The 25,462-nt window shown below is 43.3% G+C and overlaps 2 protein-coding genes across 5 annotated transcripts in view; both read right to left on the bottom strand.

The window, feature by feature from the left end:
• The window catches only part of CD58 (CD58 molecule), a 48,349-nt gene extending 30,103 nt beyond the window's left edge, over positions 1 to 18,246 (bottom strand). Inside the window, exon 1 of the mRNA XM_043459839.1 lies at positions 17,964 to 18,246. Coding sequence (XP_043315774.1) covers positions 17,964 to 18,231 — 268 coding nt within the window. The 5' untranslated portion in view covers positions 18,232 to 18,246. The remainder of the gene's footprint in view (positions 1 to 17,963) is intronic.
• A 3,686-nt stretch (positions 18,247 to 21,932) lies between these two features.
• Positions 21,933 to 25,462, bottom strand: part of IGSF3 (immunoglobulin superfamily member 3) — a 111,528-nt gene continuing 107,998 nt past the window's right edge. For all 4 annotated transcript variants that reach the window (XM_043459815.1, XM_043459828.1, XM_043459832.1 and 1 more), the window contains one exon: positions 21,933 to 25,075. In XM_043459815.1, coding sequence (XP_043315750.1) covers positions 24,825 to 25,075 — 251 coding nt within the window. In that variant the 3' untranslated portion in view covers positions 21,933 to 24,824. The remainder of the gene's footprint in view (positions 25,076 to 25,462) is intronic.

Below are 25,462 nucleotides of genomic sequence, written 5' to 3'. Positions count from 1 at the left end.
CTAAAGATCCCACAGGCCACAACAAAGGACAAAGATCTTGCATGCCACAACTAAGGCCTGACACAGCCAAATAAATTTTTTTTTTTTTAAAAAGTAAAGGTCACTAAGGAACCAAAATGGGTTCATTTCCTCAGAACAAACCTATCAAAATAATTTAGTTTCCTGAGATGGATATTTGCTTGATAAAATAGAACAAGGTCACAAAGGATAGACCTTTGAACTGACAGTTTCCAACTGCAGGCAGAGAGCAGACATGAATTTCTTACAGTGTTTCTGGGCAAGAGGTGCCCTCACTTTCACTGTTTCATTTTGAGCCCCACAGTCCTTGGGCTAAGAGCTCATCAGCACAGGCACAAGCAGCATGGAGAAGGAGAAGGCCAACAAATGCAAGGGAAAGAGATTGAAAACAAAGAGGCCAAAGGACAGAATCCCATACCCATAAAGTAGCTACAAGACATTCTCCTTTGAGGCTGGTGGGCGGGTACCGAAGGCTATCTCCAAAGAGGAACTGCTTCAGTGTCTTCCTGCACTATTCTGGGGATGGGATCATTATTTTAGTCACACTTCATATTCCAACTTGTCTGAGCAAACGGAAAAGGCTGTATCCTGGTTTCACCTTCAATCTTGAGATGGAAGCTTTTATCTGTAACAGAATCTAAGGTGCTGCTGTGGTGCCCTTCAGTAAAAACTTCAAAAAGCCTTCTGTACGCGAGAGAAAACAACATGAGAAGAAATCAAAAGACAGAAAACTTGTGCAAACAAGGGCTGATGCATGCAGGCAAACATTCTGCTTTTAAACAAAGAAAGCAATGCCTACCCTCAAAGCTTGTATTAATTTAAAAACATTAGCGTAAGTCATGCTGGGACCCAGCCTCACCCCTCAGCAGGCCAGCAGCTTCCACACCAGGTAGGGCCTGGCAGCCAGTGGAGTCAGGGGCGTCAACGGAGTCAGCTGCCCACAGTATTTGTGCCGCAACAGAAGGGTGCATGCAGCCCATATGGGGGCACCCCTAGAACATATAATTCTAGTTACCAAAGGGGAAGGGGAGAGTGCTGATGGGCTAAGAGCCCACCAGCACAGGCACAAGCAGCATTGAGAAGAACACCAACAAAGCACAAGGGAAAGAGACTGAAAAGAAAACAGGACATCTCCTACACAAGGCCACCTCTCCAAGACCAGAAACCATAACTGGCCTACTCACTACATAGAAAAAATCCAGAGAATTAGGCAGGATGAGGAGACAGAAATATAAAACAAAGGAAAATGACAAACCCCAAAAGAAGAACTGAGTGGCGATAAACAATCCATTTATCTGATAAAGACTTTAGGGTAATTCAGTGAGCTCAATAGAAGAATAAACAGTGTGAGAAGTTCACCAAAGAGTTAGAAAATATAAAGATTCAAACAGAGCTGAAGAATACAATAACTGAAGTTCAAAAACTACACTAGAAGGAATTAACAACAAAAACTTGATTAGAGAATAGGCAGGGGACCCGAATACACATTGTCCAAAGAAGACAGAGATGGCCAACAGGTTTATGAGAAGATGCTCAGCATCATTAATAATCAGGGAAACACAAATCAAAACCACAATGAGATGCCACCTCACACCTGTCAGAATGGCTATCAGCAAAAGGGCAACAAATAACAAGAGTTTGCAAGAATGCAGTGAAAAGAAAACTCATGCATTGTTGGTGGGAAGGTAAATTGGTGCAGCCACTTTGGAAAACAGTACGGCAGTTCTTCAAAAAATTAATAGAAACTGCCATATGACCCAACAATTTCACTTCTGTAAATTTACCCAAAGAAGGAAAAAGCACTTATTAGAAAAAACATGCACACCAATATTCATTGCAACATTATTTACAATAGCCAAGATATGGAAGCAACCTATGTGTCTATTGATAGATGAATGAATAAAGAAGATGTGGTATTTATAAACAATGGAATATTACTCACCCGTAAAAATGAAATCTTGGCTTAGATTCATGGATAGATATAGAACATGGATAGATATAGAAGGTATTGTGCTAAGTAAAATTAGTGAGACAAGGAAAGACCAATACCATATGATTTTACTTATATGTGAAATCTAAAAACAAACAAACATTCAAAAGAGAAACTGACTCATAGATACAGAGAACAAACTGGTAGTTATCAGAGGGAAGGTGGGTAGAGGGGTGAGTGAGATAGGTGAGGGAGATTGAGAAGTATAAACTACCAGTTATAAAATAAATAAGTTGGGAGGAGCTAAGATGGCGGAGGAATAGGACAGGGAGATCACTTTCTCCCCTACAAATTCATCAAAAGAACATTTGAACGCTGAGCAAACTTCACAAAACAACTTCTGACCGCTAGCAGAAGACATGAGGTGCCCAGAAAAGCAGCCCATCATCTTGAAAGGAGGTAGGACAAAATATAAAAGATAAAAAGAGAGACAAAAGAGCTAAGGACAGAGACCTGTCCTGGAAAGGGAGTCGTAATAAAGGAAGTTTCCAAACACCAGGAAACCCTCTCACGGGCGGGTCTGGGGGAAGTTTTTGGAATCTCGGAAGGCAACCTAACTGGGAGGAAAAATAAATAAAACCCACAGATTACATGCCTAAAAGCAACTCCCAGCGGAAAAGTACCCCAGACGCCCGCATCCGCCACCAGCCAAGTGGAGGCAGAACAGAGAGGAGCGGGCGGCATTGCTTAGACTAAGGACGGGGCCAGAATGCCATGAGGGCAATCGGAGGGAGATAACAGGAGATAGCAACTTAAACTGGGGGATAGCAAGAGAGAGAGAGAGAAAATTAACCTGCCCGAACACACTGCCGGCCGTTCGCAGAACAAAGGGACTGAGCAATTCCAGAGAAGAGCTAACCGGCTGCAGACCAGCCCATCCCCACCATAGGCAGGAGGCAGGAGGGAGGGGAAAGGGGCAAACTCGGCCCCAGAGACGGCACCCCCTACCAAACTGCAAACCAGCTCCCAATTTCTAACCAAAGACTTCCTGAGATTCTGGATGGTTGACATCCGCTGGGAGGGTCACAGCTACAGACAGCTCCCCAGAACAGACACAAGGCGCACAGGACCGGCGGGCGCGGAAACTGAGGCTGGGGCCACGGAGGGGGAAGGCGCACCGCACCAGGGGAGAGTGCACCCGTCAAGCTCCTGGCTGCTTGAGCTGCTCCAGCGGGGAAGGCACAAAACGCAGGCCCAACCGAGTCTGCGCTTTTGTGGAATACCCGAAAACTGGAACCGCACGCAACGCAGGGCCCACTCCATATAGAGCAGCCGGGAGCCTGAGCAGTGTAGACGGGGAAAGCACACACCCGTGAGCGGGGGAGTGGGGGGCAAACCCAGTGTGGCCGGAACACTGCGAGTGCTCCCCACACAGGCCAGTGACATTTGTCTGCAGCGCCCCTCCCTCCCCGCAGCGCAACTGAACAAGCAAACCTAAACAAGAGACCACCTCCGCCCGCCTGTGTCAGGGCGGAAATTAGACACTGAAGAGACCGGCAAACAGAAGCCAAATAAACAAAGGGAACCGCTTCAGAAGGGACCGGTGCAACAGATTAAAATCCCTGTAGTTAACACTGACTACACTGGAAGGGGCCTATAGATATTGAGAAGGGTAAGCTGGAACGAGGAGCTATCTGAAACTGAACCGAACCCACAATGACCGAAACAGCTCCAGAGAAATTCCTAGATATATTTTTACTTTTTTTTTTTGTTTGTTTTTTAATTAAAAATTTTTTTTTCTTTTTTTAAAGATTTTTCTCTTTTATTTTCTTTTAAAATTCCCTATTACTCCATTACTCCTTAACTTTAATTTTCATATATTTTTACTATTTTTTAATTAAAAATTTTTTTTCTTTTTTTTTCTCTTATTTTCTTTTAAAGTCCTCTATTACCCCTTAATTTTCATTTTCATTTCACTATAACCTTGCAAAAAAAAAAGAAGAGGTCCTATTTTTAAACTGAACTTCATATATATTTCTTAAATTTTTTTTGTTTTTTTTTTTAATATTGTATTTCTAAGAGTCTAACCTCTACTCTAGATTTTTAATCTTTGTTTTTCAGTATTTGATATCAATTTTGGACATTTAAGAATCCAATATTCAGTACCCATTTTTACTCAGGAGTGTGTTGATTACTCTCTCCCACTTTTGACTCTCCGTTTTCTCCCTCAGATCACCTCTATTTCCTCCCTCCCCCTTCTCTTCCCAATCCAATTCTGTGAATCTCTGTGGGTGTCTGGGCTATGGAGAACACTTTGGGAACAGAGAACTGCGTAGATCTGTCTCTCTCCTCTTGAGTCCCCCTTTTTCTCCTCCTGCTCAGCTCTATCTTCCTCCTCCCTCGCCTCTTCTTCATGTAACTCTGTGAACCTCTCTGGGTGTCCCTCATTGTGGAGAATCTTTTCACCATTAACCTAGAAGTTTTATTATCAGTGCTGTATAGGTGGAGAAGTCTTGAGGCTACTGGAAGAATAAGACTGAAATCCAGAGGCAGGAGACTTAAGCCCAAAACCTGAGAACACCAGAAAACTCCTGACTACAGGGAACGATAAGTAATAAGAGATCATCCAAAAGCCTCCATACCTACACTGAAACCAACCACCACCCAAGAGCCAATAAGTTCCAGAGCAAGACACACCACACACATTCTCCAACAACGCAGGAACATAGCTCTGAGTGTCAACATACAGGCTGCCCAAAGTCACACCTAACACATAGACCCATCTCAAAACTCACTACTGGACACTCCATTGCACTCCAGAGAGAAGAAATCCAGTTCCATACACCAGAACACCGATGCAAGCTTCCCTAACCAGGAAGCCTTGACAAGAAAATCGTCCAACCCCACCCACTGGGAGAAACCTCCACAATAAAAAGGAACCACAGACCTCCAGACACCAGAAAGGCCACCCAGACACAGCAATCTAAACAAGATGAAAAGGCAGAGAAATACCCAGCAGGTAAAGGAACATGAAAAATGCCCACCAAGTCAAACAAAAGAGGAGGAGATAGGGAATCTATCTGAAAAAGAATTTAGAATAATGATAATAAAAATAATCCAAAATCTTGCAAACAAAATGCAGTTACAGATAAATAGCCTGGAGACAAAGATTGAGAAGATGCAAGAAATGTTTAATAAGGACCTAGAAGAAATAAAAAAGAGTCAATTAAACATGAATAATGCAATAAATGAGATAAAAAACACTCTGGTGGGAACCAACAGTAGAATAACGGAGACAGAAGATAGGATAAGTGAGGTAGAAGATAAAATGGTGGAAATAAATGAAGCAGAGAGGAAAAAAGAAAAAAGAATTAAAATAAATGAGGACAACCTCAGGGACCTCTGGGACAATGTGAAATGCCCCAACATTTGAATCATAGGAGTCCCAGAAGAAGAAGACAAAAAGAAAGGCCATGAGAAAATACTCGAGGAGATAATAGCTGAAAACTTCCCTAAAATGGGGAAGGAAACAGTTATACAGGTCCAAGAAACCCCGAGAGTCCCAAACAGGGTAAGCCCAAGGCGATACACCCCAAGACACATATTAATCAAATTAACAAAGATCAAACACAAAGAACAAATATTAAAAGCAGCAAGGGAGAAACAACAAATAACACACAAAGGGATTCCCATAAGGATAACAGCTCATCTATCAATAGAAACCCTTAAGGCCAGAAGGGAATGGCAGGACATACTTAAAGTAATGAAAGAGAATAACCTACAACCTAGATTACTGTACCCAGCAAGGATCTCATTCAGATATGAAGGAGAATTCAAAAGCTCTACAGACAAGCAAAAGCTGAGAGAATTCAGCACCACCAAACCAGCTCTTCAACAAATGGTAAAGGATCTTCTCTAGACAGGAAACACAGAAAGGTTGTATAAACGCGAACCCAAAACAACAAAGTAAATGGCAACGGGACCATACCTATCAATAATTACCTTAAATGTAAATGGGTTGAATGCCCCAACCAAAAGACAAAGACTGGCTGAATGGATACAGAAACAAGACCCCTATATATGCTGTCTACAAGAGACCCACCTCAAAACAAGGGACACATACAGACTGAAAGTGAAGGGCTGGAAAAAAATATTTCATGCAAACAGAGCCCAAAAGAAAGCAGGAGTCGCAATACTCATATCAGATAAAATAGACTTTAAAATAAAGTCTGTGAAAAGAGACAAAGAAGGACACTAATAATGATCAAAGGATCAATCCAAGAAGAAGATATAACAATTATAAATATATATGCACCCAACATAGGAGCACCGCAATATGTAAGGCAAATGCTAATGAGTATCAAAGGGGAAATTAACAGTAACACAATAATAGTGGGAGACTTTAATACCCCACTCACAACTATGGATAGATCAACTAAACAGAAAATTAACAAGGAAACACAAACTTTAAATGACACAATGGACCTAATTGATATCTATAGGACATTTCACCCCAAAGCAATCAATTTCACCTTTTTCTCAAGTGCACACGGAACCTTCTCCAGAATAGATCACATCCTGCGCCATAAATCTAGCCTTGGGAAATTCAAAAAAATTGAAGTCATTCCAGTCATCTTTTCTGACCACAGTGCAGTAAGATTAGATCTCAATTACAGGAAAAAAAATATTAAAAATTCAAACATATGGAGGCTAAATAACACACTTCTGAATAACCAACAAATCATAGAAGAAATCAAAATATGCATAGAAACGAATGAAAATGAAAACACAACAACCCAAAACCTATGGGACACTGTAAAAGCAGTGCTAAGGGGAAGGTTCATAGCATTACAGCCTTACCTCAAGAAACAAGAAAAAAGTCAAATAAATAACCTAACTCTACACCTAAAGCAACTAGAGAAGGAAGAAATGAAGAACCCCAGGGTTAGTAGAAGGAAAGAAATCTTAAAAATTAGGGCAGAAATAAATGCAAAAGAAACAAAAGAGACCGTAGCAAAAATCAACAAAGGTAAAAGCTGATTTTTTTGAAAGATAAACAAAATTGACAAACCGTTAGCAAGACTCATTAAGAAACAAAGGGAGAAGAACCAAATTAACAAAATTAGAAATGAAAATGGAGAGATCACAACAGACAACACTGAAATACAAAGGATCATAAGAGACTACTACCAGCAGCTCTATGCCAATAAAATGGACAACTTGGAAGAAATGGACAAATTCTTAGAAAAGTATAACTTTCCAAAACTGAACCAGGAATAAATAGAAGATCTTAACAGACCCATCACAAGCAAGGAAATAGAAACTGTAATCAGAAATCTTCCAGCAAACAAAAGCCCAGGACCAGATGGCTTCACAGCTGAATTCTACCAAAAATTTAGAAAAGAGCTAACACCTATCTTACTCAAACTCTTCCAGAAAATTTCAGAAGAAGGTAAACTTCCAAACTCATTCTATGAAGCCGCCATCACCCTAATTCCAAAACCAGACAAAGGTGCCGCAAAAAAAGAAAACTACAGGCCAATAACACTGATGAACATAGATGCAAAAATCCTCAACAAAATTCTAGCAAACAGAATCCAACAACATATTTAAAAAATCATACATCATGACCAAGTGGACTTTATCCCAGGAATGCAAGGATTCTTTAATATCTGCAAATCAATCAATGTAATACACCACATTAACAAATTGAAAGATAAAAGTCATATGATTATCTCAATAGATGCAGAAAAAGCCTTTGACAAAATTCAGCATCCATTTATGAGTAAAACTCTCCAGAAAGCAAGAATAGAAGGAACATACCTCAATATAATAAAAGCTATATATGACAAACCCACAGCAAGCATTACCCTCAATGGTGAAAAATTGAAAGCATTTCCCCTAAAATCAGGAACAAGACAAGGGTGCCCACTCTCACCACTACTATTCAACATAGTGTTGGAAGTTTTGGCCACAGCAATCAGAGCAGAAAAAGAAGTAAAAGGAATCCAGATAGGAAAAGAAGAAGTGAAACTCTCACTGTTTGCAGATGACATGATCCTCTACATAGAAAACCCTAAAGACTCTACCAGAAAATCACTAGAGCTAATCAATGAATATAGTAAAGTTGCAGGATATAAAATTAACACACAGAAATCCCTTGCATTCCTATACACTAACAATGAGAAAACAGAAAGAGAAATTAAGGAAACAATACCATTCACCATTGCAACAAAAAGAATAAAATACTTAGGAGTATATCTACCTAAAGAAACAAAAGACCTATACATAGAAAACTATAAAACACTGGTGAAAGAAATCAAACAGGATACAAACAGATGGAGAAATATACCGTGTTCATGGATTGGAAGAATCAATATGTGAAAATGAGTATACTACCCAAAGCAATCTATAGATTCAATGCAATCCCTATCAAGCTACCAACGGTATTCTTCACAGAACTAGAACAAATAATTTCACAATTTGTATGGAAATACAAAAAACCTTGAATAGCCAAAGCAATCTTGAGAAAGAAGAATGGAACTGGAGGAATCAACCTGCCTGACTTCAGACTATACTACAAAGCCACAGTCATCAAGACAGTATGGTACTGGCACAAAGACAGAAATATAGATCAATGGAACAAAATAGAAAGCCCAGAGATAAATCCACGAACCTATGGACACCTTATCTTCGACAAAGGAGGCAAGGATATACAATGGAAAAAAGACAACCTCTTTAACAAGTGGTGCTGGGAAAACTGGTCAACCACTTGTAAAAGAATGAAACTAGAACACTTCCTAACACCATACACAAAGATAAACTCAAAATGGATTAAAGATCTAAATGTAAGACCAGAAACTATAAAACTCTTAGAGAAGAACATAGGCAAAACACTCTCCGACATAAATCACAGCAGGATCCTCTATGACCCACCTTCCAGAATATTGGAAATGAAAGCAAAAATAAACAAATGGGACCTAAAGAAACTTATAAGCTTTTGCACAACAAAGGAAACTCTAAGCAAGGTGAAAAGACAGCCTTCAGAATGGGAGAAAATAATAGCAAATGAAGCAACAAAGGATTGATCTCAAAAATATACAAGCAACTCCTGTGGCTCAATTCCAGAAAAATAAATGACCCAATCAAAAAATGGCCCAAAGAACTAAACAGACATTTCTCCAAAGAAGAGATACAGATGGCTAACAAACACATGAAAAGATGCTCAACATCACTCATTATCAGAGAAATGCAAATCAAAATCACAATGAGGTACCATTACACGCCAGTCAGGATGGCTGCTATCCAAAAGTCTACAAGCAATAAATGCTGGAGAGGGTGTGGAGAAAAGGGAACCCTCTTACACTGTTGGTGGGAATGCAAACTAGTACAACTGCTATGGAGAACAGTGTGGAGATTTCTTAAAAAACTGGAAATAGAACTGCCATATGACTCAGCAATCCCACTTCCGGACATACACACCAAGGAAACCAGATCTGAAAGAGACACGTGCACCCCAATGTTCATCGCAGCACTGTTTATAATAGCCAGGACATGGAAGCAACCCAGATGCCCATCAGCAGATGAATGGATAAGGAAGCTGTGGTACATATACACCATGGAATATTACTCAGCCATTAAAAAGAATTCATTTGAATCAGTTCTAATGAGATGGATGAAACTGGAGCCCATTATACAGAGTGAAGTAAGCCAGAAAGATAAAGACCAATACAGTATACTAACGCATATATATGGAATTTAGAAAGATGGTAACGATAACTCTATATGCAAAACAGAAAAAGAGACACAGATGTACAGAACAGACTTTTAGACTGTGGGAGAAGGCGAGGGTGGGATGTTTTGAGAGAACAGCATCAAAACATGTATATTATCTAGGGTGAAACAGATCACCAGCCCAGGTTGGATGCATGAGACAAGTGCTTGGGGCTGGAGCACTGGGAAGACCCAGAGGGATGGGGTGGGGAGGGAGGTGGGAGGGGGGATAGGGATGGGGAATACATGAAAATCCATGGCTGATTCATGTCAATGTATGGCAAAAACCACTACAATATTGTAAAGTAATTAGCCTCCAACTAATAAAAATAAATGGGAAAAAAAATAAATTATGGAGATGTAATATACAGCATAGGGAATATAGCCAATAATACTGTAATGACTTTCTATGGTGACAGGTGGTAACTAGACTTATTGTGATCATTTTGTAATGTATAAAAATACTGACCCACTATGTTTACACCTGAAACTCATGTAATATTGTAAGTCAATTAAAAAAGGGAAAAAACAAATAACAGTAATAAGGTGTACAATTAAACAATTCAGTTTTTTAAAATTATAGTAAAAGGGCGACAAAACAAAACCCCAGATCCAGTTCTTTAAAAGTAGTTGTAAGTCGTTTTCAAAATTCCTAAAAGATACCTGTCAAAGATTAAAAAAAAAAAGCAGCAAATGCAAAAACGTGAAAGTTGATTAGATCTTGGTATTTTAAAAGACATTCTTGTGACAATTGAAGGAATCTGAATAAGAGTAGAAGTTAAGTGATATTATGAAATTACTGTTAATTTCAATACTAACAAAATTCAATATTAACAAAATATTGTTAATTTATAAATATTATGTTATTGGGTTTATGCCAAAGCATTTAGGAGTAAAGTGTGGATGTATAAAACAGTATAATTATGGCAAAATATTAATAAATGAATACATAAATAAATCCCCATTCTTAATTCCATGGCCCAAAGAAAGTTCCTCCACCCCTGTATTGTAGATTACAATATTGAATACAATCTATGTGATTGGTAATTAGCTGTCTTATATCATTTTACATGCTTTGACATGTGTTGACATGACAATATTACATTGGGCAATATATACATGTTATAAGATATCAACTATGGCTATACCAATCATCAAAAAGTTGCCTATCTGGACTACCCGGTGGCCTAGCAGTTAGGATTCTAGGCTTTGACTGCCTTGACCAGATTCAGTCCCTGGTTGGGGAAAGATCCCGCAAGTCACATGGTGCAGGGTGGAAAAGGTGGTAATCTATTCTTGGGTTGGAAATACATGGACTTTGAGTCATGGAGCAAGTGCTAGCGGGTTCTATCACTTCTCTGCTGTGTGAACTTTGACATGGTACTCAACATACCTCAACTATTTTTCTCCTCTTTAACAGTCGCTACCTTATAAAACTAGTACAACAATTAAATGAAAACAAAAACTTAAAACTCTAAGCACAACACTTGGCACAGAGCATGTGCTTAATTCATGGCAACTATTATATCCACCCCATTATAGTACTGGAGCTAGTTGGGTTTTTTTAAATAGGATTACACAACATTATTTTGACTTGAATTATCTTTCCTAAATAAAAACACACAGACTCTCCAAACCTTAAGTCAAACAAAGTGTATGAATAAGTCTCATATAACAATGAGCTTCCCAGTGGCTCAGCAGTAAAAGAATTCACCTGCTAATGTAGGAGCCAAAGGAACCGCAGGTTCAATCCCTGGGTCAGGAAGATCCCCTGGGGAAAGGCATGGCAACCCACTCTAGTACTCTTACCTGAAAAATCCCATAGACAGAGGAGCCTGGTGGGCTACAATCCATAGGGTCGCAAAGAGTTGGACACGCCTGAAGCGACTTATCACACACGCACATAACAGTGTGAGAGAACATAAGAATTTAAAATGGAGAAATGTTTGACCAATACTTTACCATCTAATGTTCAGATTTAACAATCTGTACTGTTAAAAATACTAAAATAAATCAATGAAAGAGACATTTTATTAAGTATTATATGACTTGGTTCCTGTGTACAAGGATCTAAAATCAAGTTGGAGAGATTAGGTCAACAAGAGCAGAAGAAGGCAAGCTCTGTTAATAAGAGCAAACACAACAGTTCCTATTTCTGAGCTTGCTACTCGCCCAGCACTGCCTAGGTCCTGTCCACATGCTACCCAACGGATGCACTCCACTGCTGAATCCTGCCAGCCCAGCCTTCAAAACACACCCTGACAGTTCCTATTCCTCACCCCACATAGCTAGTCATTGTTCCCACAGCCTCCTAACTGGTCTCCCTGCTTTTCCTTTTTCATCAGCAAGGACGATTCTCTACCCAGCATCCAGAATAATTCATTTAAACACTCAAGTCATCACAATTTCACTCCTGTTCAAAACTCTCTGAGACTTCCTACATCACTGGGAATTTAAAAAGTTAGTCTTTAGGGGCCCACAAAACTTTATCTTTAGAATCCAGCCCTGACTACTTGTACAATTTAATTTCCTATTTACTCTCCAGCACGGTGGTCTCCTCGAAGTTCCTTAAATGTTTGAAACCTATTTCAGGGTTTTTGCTGCCATCCTCTCTGTCTGGAATACTACTCTCCCAGTCACCTGGCCTGCTCAATCACTTCCTTCTAAGTCTACACTCAACTGTTTTCCCTTTTAAAGAGACCTCCTCTGACTACACGACATCAAGTACTAACTACCAGAGAGCGACTGAATGAAATATCATTCCTCCACCCCACAGAGCACTATGCAGCTGTAAAAAAAAAAAAAAAAAAAAAAGAGGATGATTTCCTTGAACTAATATGTAATGATTTTCCAGACATGTGGTTAAGTGACAAAAACAACATTTATAAGAGAGTACATTGAGTATGTTACCTATTGTTTGAAAGAGGAAGTTAGAAACAAACGTATGTATTTGTTTGTATCTACAAAAAGAAACAGGAAAGACAAAAACAAACAAATGATAAGTTGTGGGGGGAGACAGAGGGATGGAATAGAATTTCTGAGCATTTTTTAAATGGATATCCCTCAGTATCCACAGGGTATTGGTTCCAGGATCCCAGCGGATACCAAACTCTGAGGATGCTGAAGTCCCTTACATAAAAACGGCACAGTAACCTATGCACATATTCTCATGTACTTTAAATCATCTCTAGATTACTTGTAATATCTAATACAATGTAAATGCTACTTGAATAATTGTAAATACAACATAGTTCAGTTCAGTCGTTCAGTCGTGTCCGACTCTTTGCAACCCCATGAACTGCAGTTTGCCAGGCCTCCCTGTCCATCACCAACTCCTGGAGTCCACCCAAACCCATGTCCATTGAGTCGGTGATGCCATCCAAATACAACATAAATGCTATTTAAATAGTTGTCAGAATACAGCAAACTCAAGTTTCGCTTTTTGAGATTTTATGGATTTTTTTTCCTGAATATTCCCGATCTGTGGCTGGTTGAATCCACAGAGGCAGAACCTGCAAATATGGAAGGCCAGCTGTGTTTGGTTTTGATTTGAACCCTGTTAACAGCTTCCATATTTTAAAATTAAATTGAGGGGGGAAACCCTAAAATTGAATAGATAGAAATACATTGATGTAACTATGTATCCATTTGATAACACAACCACACAGGAGAAAAATTAAGAATTAATTCAAGTAACTTGAAAATACAGTGTTCTGTACATATTTAGTGGAATATATGGAAGAATAAAAATTTTGAACTATATTTAGTAAAACTTTTGCTTGGTAGTAGTATTGGCACAGGAATTATGGAACTAGTTTGTGTTTAATGGAGATTAGGCAAATATACTAACGCTACTAAGAATAGAATTCTCACTGTAGTGAAGGAAGATACTAATACAGAACAGGGAGGAAACAGAAGAACTGAATTGTTGGATTACTTTGTGGTTACAAGATAAACGCATGACTTTGTGAAAGCTATTTCCTAGCTCTGAGAACTGACAGGGCCTAGAAGCTGTGACTTCAGGAGCTTTGAGCACACCTAGAGCGTGTGTGCTCAATTGCTCAGTCACGTCTTACTCTTCCAGACTCCATGGACTGTAGCTCATCAGGCTCCTCCAGTCCATGGGGTTTCCCAGGCAAGAGCACTAGAGTGGGTTGCCATTTCCTTCTCCAGGGGGTCTTCCCAACCCAGTGATCAAACCCGTGTCTCTTAGGTCTCCTCATTAGCAGGCGGACTCATTACCACTGAGCCACCTGGGAAGCCCTAAGCACATCTAGCACCCAGATCTTAAATTCTAAATATTATTCCCCACTAAAAGAAAAAGGGAATCTAATGAGTCCAAGGCTGAGGCAGGAAAGGTACAAAATGAGTCCAGAACATCTTTCTATGCCAGTAAGGAGGGAAGTGCTCAAAACTGAAGCTTGGAGGGGTTCCCAGTGACCAAATTCAGAATCACCAAGCATCAGAATGGATAATGACAGGAATGCTATCTTAAATGATACCCACGCAAAAAAAAAAAAAAATGATACCCATGAGTCCTTACTAGTACTAGAACATGAAATAAAAAGGGAGGTGCAAAAGCTCTTTGTTACTGAAGATTGTTAATAAAGTATATAGACAAATACGGATAGGAAATTGCCATCTGCAACAATTTAGTGATAATGGACTCGGGGAAGAATGGTCACTAGGTGCTAAAACACTGGGTGAAAGATTGTTGGAGAACAGGATATTCAATCTCTAAGTGTTACTTAATGAATCACATATTACAGACATACCTCATTTTATTATGCTGCATTTTATTGCACTTTGTAGATACTGTGCTTTTTACACAAACTGAAGTTTTGTGGCAACTCTGCATTGTCAGATAGGAGTCAGCATTTTTTAGCAATAAATTATTTTTTTAATTAAGGTATGTACATTTTCTTAGACACAGTGCTATGGCACACTTAGACTACAGTATAATGTAAATGTCATTTTTAAATGCACTAGGAAATAAAAAAACTCATATGACTTGCTTTATTGCGATATTCACTTTATTGAAATGGTTAGGAACTGAGCCCACCTAACTTCTATTTACTTGCCTCTACAAGAGAGAAATCTGATGGACCTCACCTTAACCAAACAATCGACATTAACATCTTTGATAATCAAGCAAATGGACTGCATCTGATGCACCCTGATGAGATGCATACCTGTGCTCAGAAAGTCCACATCAGAATTTAAGCATGCACCCCAACACGGAGGGTCATTTTTATAAAACAACTTGTCCAGACCCTTCAAAAAGAGCAATGTCATAAAGTTTAAAAAAAGAAAAATGTTGGCAACAGTTTAGATTTTTAGATTCAAGAGGATTAAAAAAGCATGGGGCTGCCCTGGTAGCTCAGCTGGTAGAGAATCTGCCTGCAATGCAGGAGACCCTGGTTCAATTCCTAGGTCAGGAAGATCCCCTGGAGGAGGGCATGGCAACCCACTCCAGTATTTTTGCCTGGTGAATCCCCATGGACAGAGGAGCCTGGCAGGCTACAGTCCTTGGGGTCACAAAGAGTCGGACAGGACTGGGCGACTAAGTATAACACAGCACAAACAGGCACGAGTACCAAGCTTGATGTATGATCCAGGACTGGCTTCTGGAGCCCATCTGAAAACAGTCTTTTATCAATGCTATACTTCCTGACTCTGAAAATGATGCCAGGGCTTACTGGAGACATATTATTCTTACAAGACCTATGTTGAAATATTTAGGGTTAAGGTGTTGTAAGAGCTGCAATTCTCAAATGGTTTAGCAAACAACAACAAAAAAGTAACTGGGTAGGTGTGCGTGTTTGTCTCTATAAAGAGAGAGAAGTAAACCAAATGTGATAAAATGTTAATAACTGGTGATTCAAGGAGAAAGGTGTGCAAGTGTTCACTGTACTGTTTTTGGAACTATTCTAAAGATTTTAAGTTTTCCAAAATTTAAGAAAATTAGTAAGAACTATTAACCACTTCCATTTCCCTTGTTCTGCATTACTAATCTCTGTATTAGTAAATGTTCACCACCACCCAACAACTACACATTTACTGCCTTCTTTCTTCACTGTCTCTCCCCCACTCTAATAATGGTAAGCTTCCCTGTGCTGACACAGAGCTGACAGTAAGGACGTGCTGAATGACTGATGCTCACAATCATTCTATGAAGCAGATGTTAGTATCCTTTCTCTCACGTGTATGGTGCTCTCTCTTCGAAGGCAAAGATACAGAGTCACAGAGAAGTGAGGTAACTTAGAGAAGTTTTTAACCGTGAGGGGCAGGGCCAGGGTCTGAGCTCCAATACTGTTCATCACTGTTAGGCAGCTTTCCCCACTGAGACCAGCTTGGTACCCAAAGGGCTCACTATCTGCAGAGCTATCGAGTTTCCCTTAGCGCAAAGCCTATTCAGAGAAGGTAATATTCATGCTTGCAGAACCAAATGACCTCTGAATAAATAAATGAATTAGGTGGGAGAGACCACCATGAGGGGACTGTTTAGAGAGTCTTCCTAGAAGAGGTGTGGCTAGATGGGTAGACTGAGTTTTCCGTGGAAAAGAGCATAGCAACAGGCAGCGGTGGCCAAAGGTGCGTTCTGAGACCAGGGAGAGACCCGCACATCTGAAGGAGTTACCTCATCCATTCAAGCTCAGTATGTGCTTCTTCCTCATGCTGACACCTGTGGCCCGTGAAACCCTCACAGCCTTTGGGGCCTGTGATGGTACCTGTCCTGGCCCCTCTGCCTCCAATCCCTCTCAACTACAAGCTTTTCTCTTCATTGCTGCCAGATTATTCTAAGAGGATGGGTCTGCTCCTGTCAGGCCCAGAAACAGGTCTCCTTTGCCTGCAGGAGAGAATCCCAGCTCCCAAAGGGGACTTTCGGGGTACCCCATGGGGCCTCAAGATCCCACCGGCACACTGACTCTCCAGGGACACTGATGGCGCCCTACTGCCAAAGTTTACACTCTCCTCTTTCTTTCTTGATCTCCTCCTCCTGGCATCTTTTCCCACATCATGGCATGATACCACCTGTCCTCGGAGGCTAGGTTCAAACTCCCTCCCTTCCAGGAAGTTTCTGCTTCATGGAAGATATTTGATTTCACCAAAGATGTGGCTGTCTTCCCTTTGCACGCCCGCAGCACTTTATATTTACTTCTCTTACAACATTTACTTTTGTGCTTTACATTGTAGGTACATTTGAGCATATGTCGAGCCCCACAACCCACACCCCCAGGTTGTATTCCATAGATGCATGCATCCAACAGGCACTCAATACACTCTGAAGGCAGAGAGGAGAGGAAAGGCTGATCAGGTGTGTGTGCTAAAGGAACAGCAGGGGGATTCCAAGTGCTAGTTAAGGGAGCTGTTACTATGCTCCAGGGGTTTGGCTATGACTTAACTAGGGGCCTGTGTGGGGAGAGGCTGATAATGTGGGTGAGGAGGTAAAAAAATGAAGACAAAGATACCTATCTTATGGGGCTGTCGTGACGATTTAACTGAAGAAGTGTGAAAAGGATGACCATAGTCCTAGACACTCAACGCGTTCGTCATTTTCTGTTCGGAAGGGAGGGGAAGCAGCACCAGCCACACTACTTAGAAACTCCGAATCGAGGCCCTCTGCTTCCTGCTGCGAGGCGATTCTCAACCACCGCCATCAGCCAGGGCGCGGCCGCGGGACAGGCGCGGTTGCACTTGGCCTTGGCCGCGGCGCGCCCACCCCAGCGAAGGAGCCGGCGCGCGCGCACACAGCGCGATCCACTGCCAGTGGAGGCCCGCCCCGGACAAGCTCGCAGGCTGCGGAAGCAGTAAAAAAGAAAAAAGATGTGCTCAAGTTCTGGACGATGGCGCCTCGGGAAGTAGTAACTTAGTCACTGGGGTCGCGCAGAAAAGGCACCCCTTCCAGAAGAACACGGGGTGGAAGACAAGCGGGGGTCAGGGGTCGTGGGAGTTAAGAAAGATTCCCAAAGGGTGGAAAGCGCGCAGGGGAAGTGAACGAGCCGGAGTCTGGTTTCTTTTTCCCAGACCTCAGAGCCTGAGGAGCAAGTTTCTTAACTGATCACCCTACGGTGATTTGTGGATGACACGACCAGGTCCCGCGCACGTGCCCCCCGCCACCTTCGCCACCCGAACTTGCAGCCGCCTTGGGCCGCGCCCGTCCACCGGGCCCGGAGCCCGGGGGCCACTGACACCTCGCGCTCCCGGTCCCCGTGGGCTCCCGGAGGAGGCCTCCACTCACCCAATTTGAGGAACAGGCAGACCACTCCAAGGGCCCCCACGGCCCACCCAGGGGCGCTCCCTGCGGCCATGGCGGTCCGGGCAGTTTCTGCTAATGGGCCGCAGCGGCACAACTCGGCCTGCCGGAGGGCCGGCCCCACTGTGCGCCGCGCCCCGCCCCGCCTCGCGCGCCCCGCCTCCCGCGCGGCGGGCTGGCACCGGATGCAGTCTGGGAGCCGCTCCTTTCCTCTTCTCGCGGACTCGGTTCGGGTCCCAGTCGTTCCTGCCATTCCGCCGCTACCCGCTTTGCTCTGTGGAGCTCTTTAGCAAAAGTGGCGTGCGTTTCTACAACCAGGGTTATCCTCGTTCCTCCCGCGCTTTTCCTTGGCATCTGGAGCGCGATGGAGGCGCCCCCGCAGCAGCTGGGGGTATCGGACTGTCGCTTCCCGAACGCTGCGCCCCCCTGGTCGGGAGGTGAGAGGAGAACCCTGGTGGGACACGGAGGTTCCGAAGCGCTTTATTCTTTCAGCGCTTTGGAGCAGCTGCAGCCGCGCAGAAGTTTTACCTGCCGGTTAAGACGGTGAAGAACGTGCCCACAGTGCGGGAGATCCAGGTTCGATCCCTGGGTCGGGTAGATTCCCCTGGAGAAGGGAACGGCAACCCGCTCCAGTGTTCTTGCTTGGAGAGGCCCATGGACAGAGGAACCTGGCAGGCTACAGTCCATGAGGTCGCAAAGAGTCGGGCACGCCTGAGCAAGTAGCACACACACTCCCCTTTTATGACTCTAGATAGAACAGCCTCTTTGAACCACTCTTTCCTCAAATATTAAAACGAAAGGAAACGGGACGTGTTAGACAGCTGCTAGGATGTGTAGCGTTCCCTGGTGCAGCGCCAGCCTCCCCACCCCTCTCAAGTGCCTATCTTTCCTCATTCCGGTGCAGTCATCTTTTCCTTAAGACTGACTCCCACCACAGCACTCCCTTACTCGGAGCTGGGATTTCCAGCCTCGGGTTTCTCCCTTCTCCATTTGCTTTGTTTCACTCTTCCTCCTTCTCAACGGTGGACTTGCCCTCAGGGTGAGGAGTCAGAGCTGTTCACTCCCTCAGTGTTTGGCCTCCCCAAATCTCTGTCCCTCAAGCTGCAGTGGGCACTTGCACTCTCCATCTTTTTGGCTAGTCCTCTGGCCTCAAATCCACCTGCTGATTCAGTTACTACTGTATTCCCAGAACCAGCTCCTGGCATGGGCCTCCCTGACAGCTCCCTTTCTTTCAGATAGAAGCGCCAGAGTGACCTCTGCTCAGCCACTGTGGCTCAGGGGACTCTTCCTTACCATGTAAGCAGGAAACTCCTCCCATTGAACTGAACTCATGAACTGGATTCTCTGTTGTCCTAACAAACACCAACCTGTTTGCCAGTTGTGAAAGAGTGGAAATGTGCTTTATTCTTGCTGTGATTGCCATCATCCTCAGGTGGGGACCCCAAAACCACTCAAGATACTTCAACTACACTGTAAGTATCCATAAATTATTTCTTAAATTGGCCATGAAACTGTAAAAGTTGTCTATGTCTGTGAAATTTCTGGGACCAATGTACCATACCTAAGCTACCCTTAGGCATTCCCTATCATCTGAAGATAACCTGGAACATAAGGCAGGTACAGTGTGTAGCACAGAAAGTGAAGTCAAGTTTCTCCTCTACTCTGGGCTGGTAAGAATTCAGTTTAACATTGATGTCCCTGTTTTCACAGATTAGGAAACCGAGGCTCAGAGAAGGTAAATGACTTGCCCAAGGACACACAGCAAGGCAGAGAACTGGGAGTCCAACCAAGCTTAAGTCCAAAGCACCACTCTTACCCTTTCATATAGGATGGGCAGCTATACTGCTGTTTGGACTGGGCCAGCGAAACCTGTCAACCCCCTCTGAGCAGGGACCCCCTCTGAGTAAAGGACCACCAAGTCACCTGGGGCTGGGAAGCATCCCCAGGTCATGGTCTCCAGGTACCAAGTAAGGAATGGTTCATTAAGTCTTCCTTGGTTGGCCATGTCTCTGGCCAAATGAATGATGTCAGTTCTTTCATTAAGAGACATGCTGTGGTTCCAACAAACATTTTTAGATATACGCTTTAGATATATGCCTAGTAGCAGACTTGATAAATCAAACGTGGCTCAGAAAGGCTGGACCTGCAATGCATCAGGCAGATGGCCAAAAAGGCCCTATCCATCTACTGAGAACTGGATGTGTTTTACATCCTGTGACCGGTGTGGAGAGGTCCAGTTTTATCTGCTTGTCACTGTAAAGAATCATGGACTAGAAGAAAGGAGGGCTTGTTCAGTCTGCTTGTGTGGCATGGATGGGCTGCTGCTCTTCCCAGCATGTTATCCTCTGGTTCTCTGGCTCTAGTTCCTGCCAAACTCGGAACCACACCCAGGAAGCTTAGGAGTCCTAGACAGACAGAGCAAAACACTGCTCCTAATCCTGCATACATGAAAATGGTCCTTGCCCCCATGTGGAAGTGTACGTTCACTTTATTTAAATAAACACTGGGCAGATTAGCACCAAGAGGGTGTGTGTATGTGTCGGGGTAATTTTTATTCCGTAATATTCTGTTTCCCTTTTTCAAATGTTCCCCAGCAAAAAAGATAGCATTAGGAGAAAATTAGGTGAAAATAATACATAAGACTTAACATGGAACCATTCTGGGTACCCAAGAGATAAACAGTCACATTTCAACTCCTGGCCAAGCCAGCAGCTGCAAGAAGTTGATAAGCATGCAGCAAATGGGGCTGGGGAGCAGAGGAAAGCACATATTAAAAGCCTTTGAAAGGCCTGAGTTTTAAAAAGAAAAGAAAAAAAAAAAGGAAGTACCTCCTTTTGCTCTTTACCTCCATCTAGTTCCTTCGGCACATTGTGTGAATTTTGAAGAATTACAGTTGGGTTCTGACTCACCACGTGTCGCTGCTGGAGCCTTCATCATGCTGTCATTCTTCCCAATTTGCAGATGTGGTGAACTCCCCCCACCCCCAAACCTCCCATTTGAGTTGTGCAGGGAACAGAGATGGGTGTGCTGTGTGGGCTCACTGCACAGGAACCCACAGCTCTTGGGTTTTCTTCTGTCCTGGAAGAGGTGTGCTAAGCATTTTGTGGTTAGGACAGTACTAGAGTTGGAGGAAGGTGGTGAGGTCCTGCTGTCAAGTCCAAGCAGAAGTTTGTCCCCAGCCCCTGCTCTTCTATCAGTTTCCTCTTGCCATGTCCTGTCTCCCCACTTCTACCCCACCCACCCCCACCCAAAAGAAAGCTAGATTCTGAGCTGGCCCATCTGGCCTCTGGGTATGTCAAGACGACTCTGGTCTTGACAGTCAGGGTAGATGTCTACGTATGTATGCTTGTGCATGCTCAGTCATGTTGGACTCTTTGTGACCCATGGACTATAGCCCATCAGGCTCCTCTGTCCATGGGATTATCCCAGCAAGAATACTGGAGTGGATTGCCATTTTCTTCTCCAGGGGGTCTTCCCAATCCAGGGACTGAACCCACATCTCGCATCTCCTGCATTGGCAGGTGGTTCTTTACCACCAGTGCCACCTGGGAAGCCCTATGTGTGTGTGTGTGTGTGTGTGTGTGTGTGTGTGTGTGTGAGTGTGTGTGTGTGTGTATACACACATATGTACATACATACACATACATTTACTCTGTCAAATATACATATGTATATGTGTGTGTGTGTATATATATATATATATATAAATATACATTTTTTAGCAGCCGACAGTAAAGTGTCTTGAGGAAGGGTTGCTTTTTATCCTGTATACAAAGGTGCCACTTGGGCTGGGGGTGGGGTGTGATAATAAAGGCCACAATTCACAAACCCTGAGTTTAGCAAGCCAATGTCAGGGGCAGAACTCCAGGCCCCCAGGGCACAGTTCCAGAGAGAAGAGTGGCTGATTAAGTGACGAGAAAGAAGGACAGTGGACTCAGTCAATATAAACAGCCGTATTTTCAACATAATTTACTACAGGTCTCTGAAGTGTATATAAAACATTTTAGTGCAACATCTTACAAATAGTTTTCTTTTAAAAAAAACAAACAAAAAACAAATCAACAGCTCTCTACATCATGCATGGGTAGTCTGTCTACCCTACTTTTTTTTTTCTTCAACAGTAAACGCAGAGAAACCATTGTTTGAAAAAAAAACATGAAAACTTGCTACAGAAACCCCCTAGGGAAAGAGGGTGTGGTCATAGCCATGTCCTGGAATGGGCCTAGCACAGTGTTGGTTTTTATTAATACAATATTGTAGATGCAGATAAGTCAACAGAACTGTTGGCCGTTCCTCTCTGGGTCTCTCCTGTAGGCAACTTGCAATGAGGTCTCCCAGCCACTGGAGGCCAGCATTACCACTCAGCAGATGCCACATATCCACAGAAATGGCCAAAAAAGAAGGTCCTTGGGATTTTCATAGAAAGCAGAAAAGCTCACCCTTTGATGGTACCCCCTGGCCCAATAGAAAATGCACAAGAGAAAAAAAAAAAAAAAGACAATTATTAAAATACTGGCTTCGGTTTCTTTTTTCCTTTCAAATCTCCTGCAAGTGCTTCACTTACTTATGTGCAGCACTGGCTTTTCTTTTTTCCGTAAACCTATTCAAACTCAAGTCTTCATTACATGTCCCAGTTCCAGCCAGCCCTCCAGCATCTTTCCATTCAGACGGATGGAAAGTACATCATCTTCTCATGTTGACTCAGTCTATAAATGCAGGGCCAGCAATTTCCCATCGAAAGCGCACACCCCAATCTGAAGAAATGGAGCCAAAGGCCATCTTATTTCCTCACCACTGCGCCTGTTCTGTACCTCTATAGCGTTGATGCAGCACAAGAAACGGGGATGAGCATGTGAGGCATTGGTGGGATTAAGGTGGTGGTGCCTACACAGAGTCGCGGGAGAGGACTGGTGTATCCGGGAGGGAGAGAACGCAGCCTATGTAAGCCCTTCAGAAAACAGCCAGGCAACGGCGTTGCTTCCCCTTGGCTATGACACATCAAAGCACCTGCCAAGCACCCAGGTAAGGATCAGCATCCACGTGGCCTGGAATCCCACAGCCTCCCCTGGCATCTGTTCAGCCTCAGGATTGGGTTCCACGCTAATCTCTCGGGTTAGATTTAGTTCCAGAACTCCTGGACACTTTTCCCCAAGTAGGTTCTCCCTTGGGATTCAAGCTGCAAGTTCATAAGGAAGGGAGACGGCACTTGTGGCCAGCAAAGTATGAGGAAGCCAGGCAAAAGAAAAAAAAACAAAAACATCTTCATGGAGCGAGCAAAAGGAAGCACTTGCAACTGAGGATGCTCCGGAGCCCAGGATCTTGCCCAACAAGTGAAAAATAACAGGTGACATTGGCTTCACCAGGCTTTAAGGGTCATCCAAATAAAAAGTCAACAACAAACAACCAAATCACCTAAAGCCACAAATAAGATCTAAGAAAGGGGAGGGTACAAAGTCCATGCATGTGATCACGTTCTGCTGAGATGGAGTAATCCATAAGGATCACAAAGGGCTGCATCTGGGCTTCCCCTGGGCAGATATTCTTATGGCAGTGAGATGCAGGTCAAATGGCGAAGAATAAAGACATCAATATCTTTGAGAAAGATGTGGTCAGAAGGAAGAAGGAAAACGTAGTCTTCATACCTCCAGGGAGGTAGTTATTCCTCCCTGTTGTCCAATGCCAGGCTCTGGAAATCACTGCTGGCTACTGTCCCAGTGTTCATGAACCTAAGCTGTCAGCCGGCCCCTGTGCCTTCTGATGGTGGATGTGGTGGCTGCTTGGGCCCCGTGTATTCAGCTCAGTTGCTGGCCCCTTTCCAGGCTCACTGGCCACTTGCCCTTAAGAGTTTGATAAAGCACCTGGAAACAAAAGCCCACCTGCTAACAGTTATCAGAGACTGCCCTTGCAGAACAGACCAAGCCAACAACCACCCTTATTTCCTTCTTTCACTAATTGCTGACTTTGATCAATCTGAAAGTCAGTAGCTGCTAAAAGTAACCTTCTGCCCACTTTAACCTGCAAAGTGTGTACTGTTCAGAGCTTCTGACTTGTCTCCAGCCAAGTCTGCTTATTTTTTGGCAAGGATAGGATGAAGCCTATTGCCCCCCTCCAGACAGATAGGCTGGGCTGGGCACTATCTACTCCTAGTGGGGTTTATACGCAGGATTTATCTTGTACATACACAGTTCTTTGAAGCTAAATTCAATGCTTTCATCTTGACTACAAAGTGGTTCCAACAACTCCAGCTGAGGGAAAAGATAAGATACAAATTGGGCCCATACTACACATAATTTTCAAGTCTCCTTAAGGAAGTAAAAAATTTGGAGTATATTTTGATCCATGGGTGGCATTTTCAAGTGTGCAAAAATGAAAAAAGCCTTGGAAGAGAGTCCTTCGCGCTATAAAGTCTGTCCTTCCTTTTGCCATCAGTTGTATTTCAGAGTAATTCATCCACAACATCATGGAATCCAAAAAGGGTAAACCAAAGGGATTGAAAAAGAGTCCCTTACAAAGAATAAGAACCCCTGTAACATCTATATCTGAGAATACTATATAAACCAGCGAGTAGACGTGGCACCGGGAGCTACTCACCACATTACCAAAAACAAAAACAAGAAACCTAACTGGCAGGATGGCGCCATCTGCTCGAAAATAGCTAACCGACCAAGACTGCCACCTAGAGGCAGTCTGCCTCTGACAGATGGGCGACTCTGAACACTTCTGAAGTCTGACTGTGTTCTGCGAGAGCGCCCCACAGGTCGGGTGCTGTCCGCTGTCTGGTGGTAGAGCAAGATGCAGCGAGGAGAGCCTCAGCTCCTCCGTGGTTTCTGATCACCTGAAGGCCCCTTAGTCTATGGCTCCTGGGTGGATGCTGAGCACGGGGGGCTCCAGGCAAGTGGGGGAGTAGTTGAGGTGTGGTTCCTTGATCCACAACAGGGGCACCCCATTCTTCCCCTCGGAGTTCTTGCTGGAGTTCCGGCTCTTGAAGCGCACCAGCAGGATGGTGATGATAAGGATGCCAAAGATGGGGAAAGGGTAGAAGAAGACAAAGTAGAAGAGTGCGTCGTTGGAGCAGATGATGGACTGCAGGGTGGAACCTGAAAAGGACAGACAGGGAGACAAGACATGAGGGCTGAGAACCTGGACGGTTGCTCAGTCCTGAAGACCCCACCCAGATCCACAGAAGTGACGTGGCAGAACTCCCATACCCACGCTATCTTTCCCCTCTTGCCGCTAATGGAGGGCGGACGACCCATGTACTCTTGTTCTCACACTCGTGTCTCTTTGAATTCATAGTTGGAAGTTTGAACAAGGCCAGGCCTCCATTTCCCACTGTGAGTCAGTATTACCACTTGGAAAGCCACATGAGAAAGTGTAATTTACTGATTGTGAGCTCAACTGTATCTGAGATGGTGAAGAAGCTAGCTCCGCTTCAGCTTGAATCTCCTTGTTGGTTCTATTTTACATGTCCCTTTGCATTTGGT

Source organism: Cervus canadensis, chromosome 2 (genome assembly GCF_019320065.1).
Source record: "Cervus canadensis isolate Bull #8, Minnesota chromosome 2, ASM1932006v1, whole genome shotgun sequence".
NCBI classification, from domain to species: Eukaryota; Metazoa; Chordata; class Mammalia; order Artiodactyla; family Cervidae; genus Cervus; species Cervus canadensis.
The sequence above is the reverse complement of the archived record's forward strand: the minus strand, read 5'-3'. Positions and strand labels throughout refer to the sequence as shown.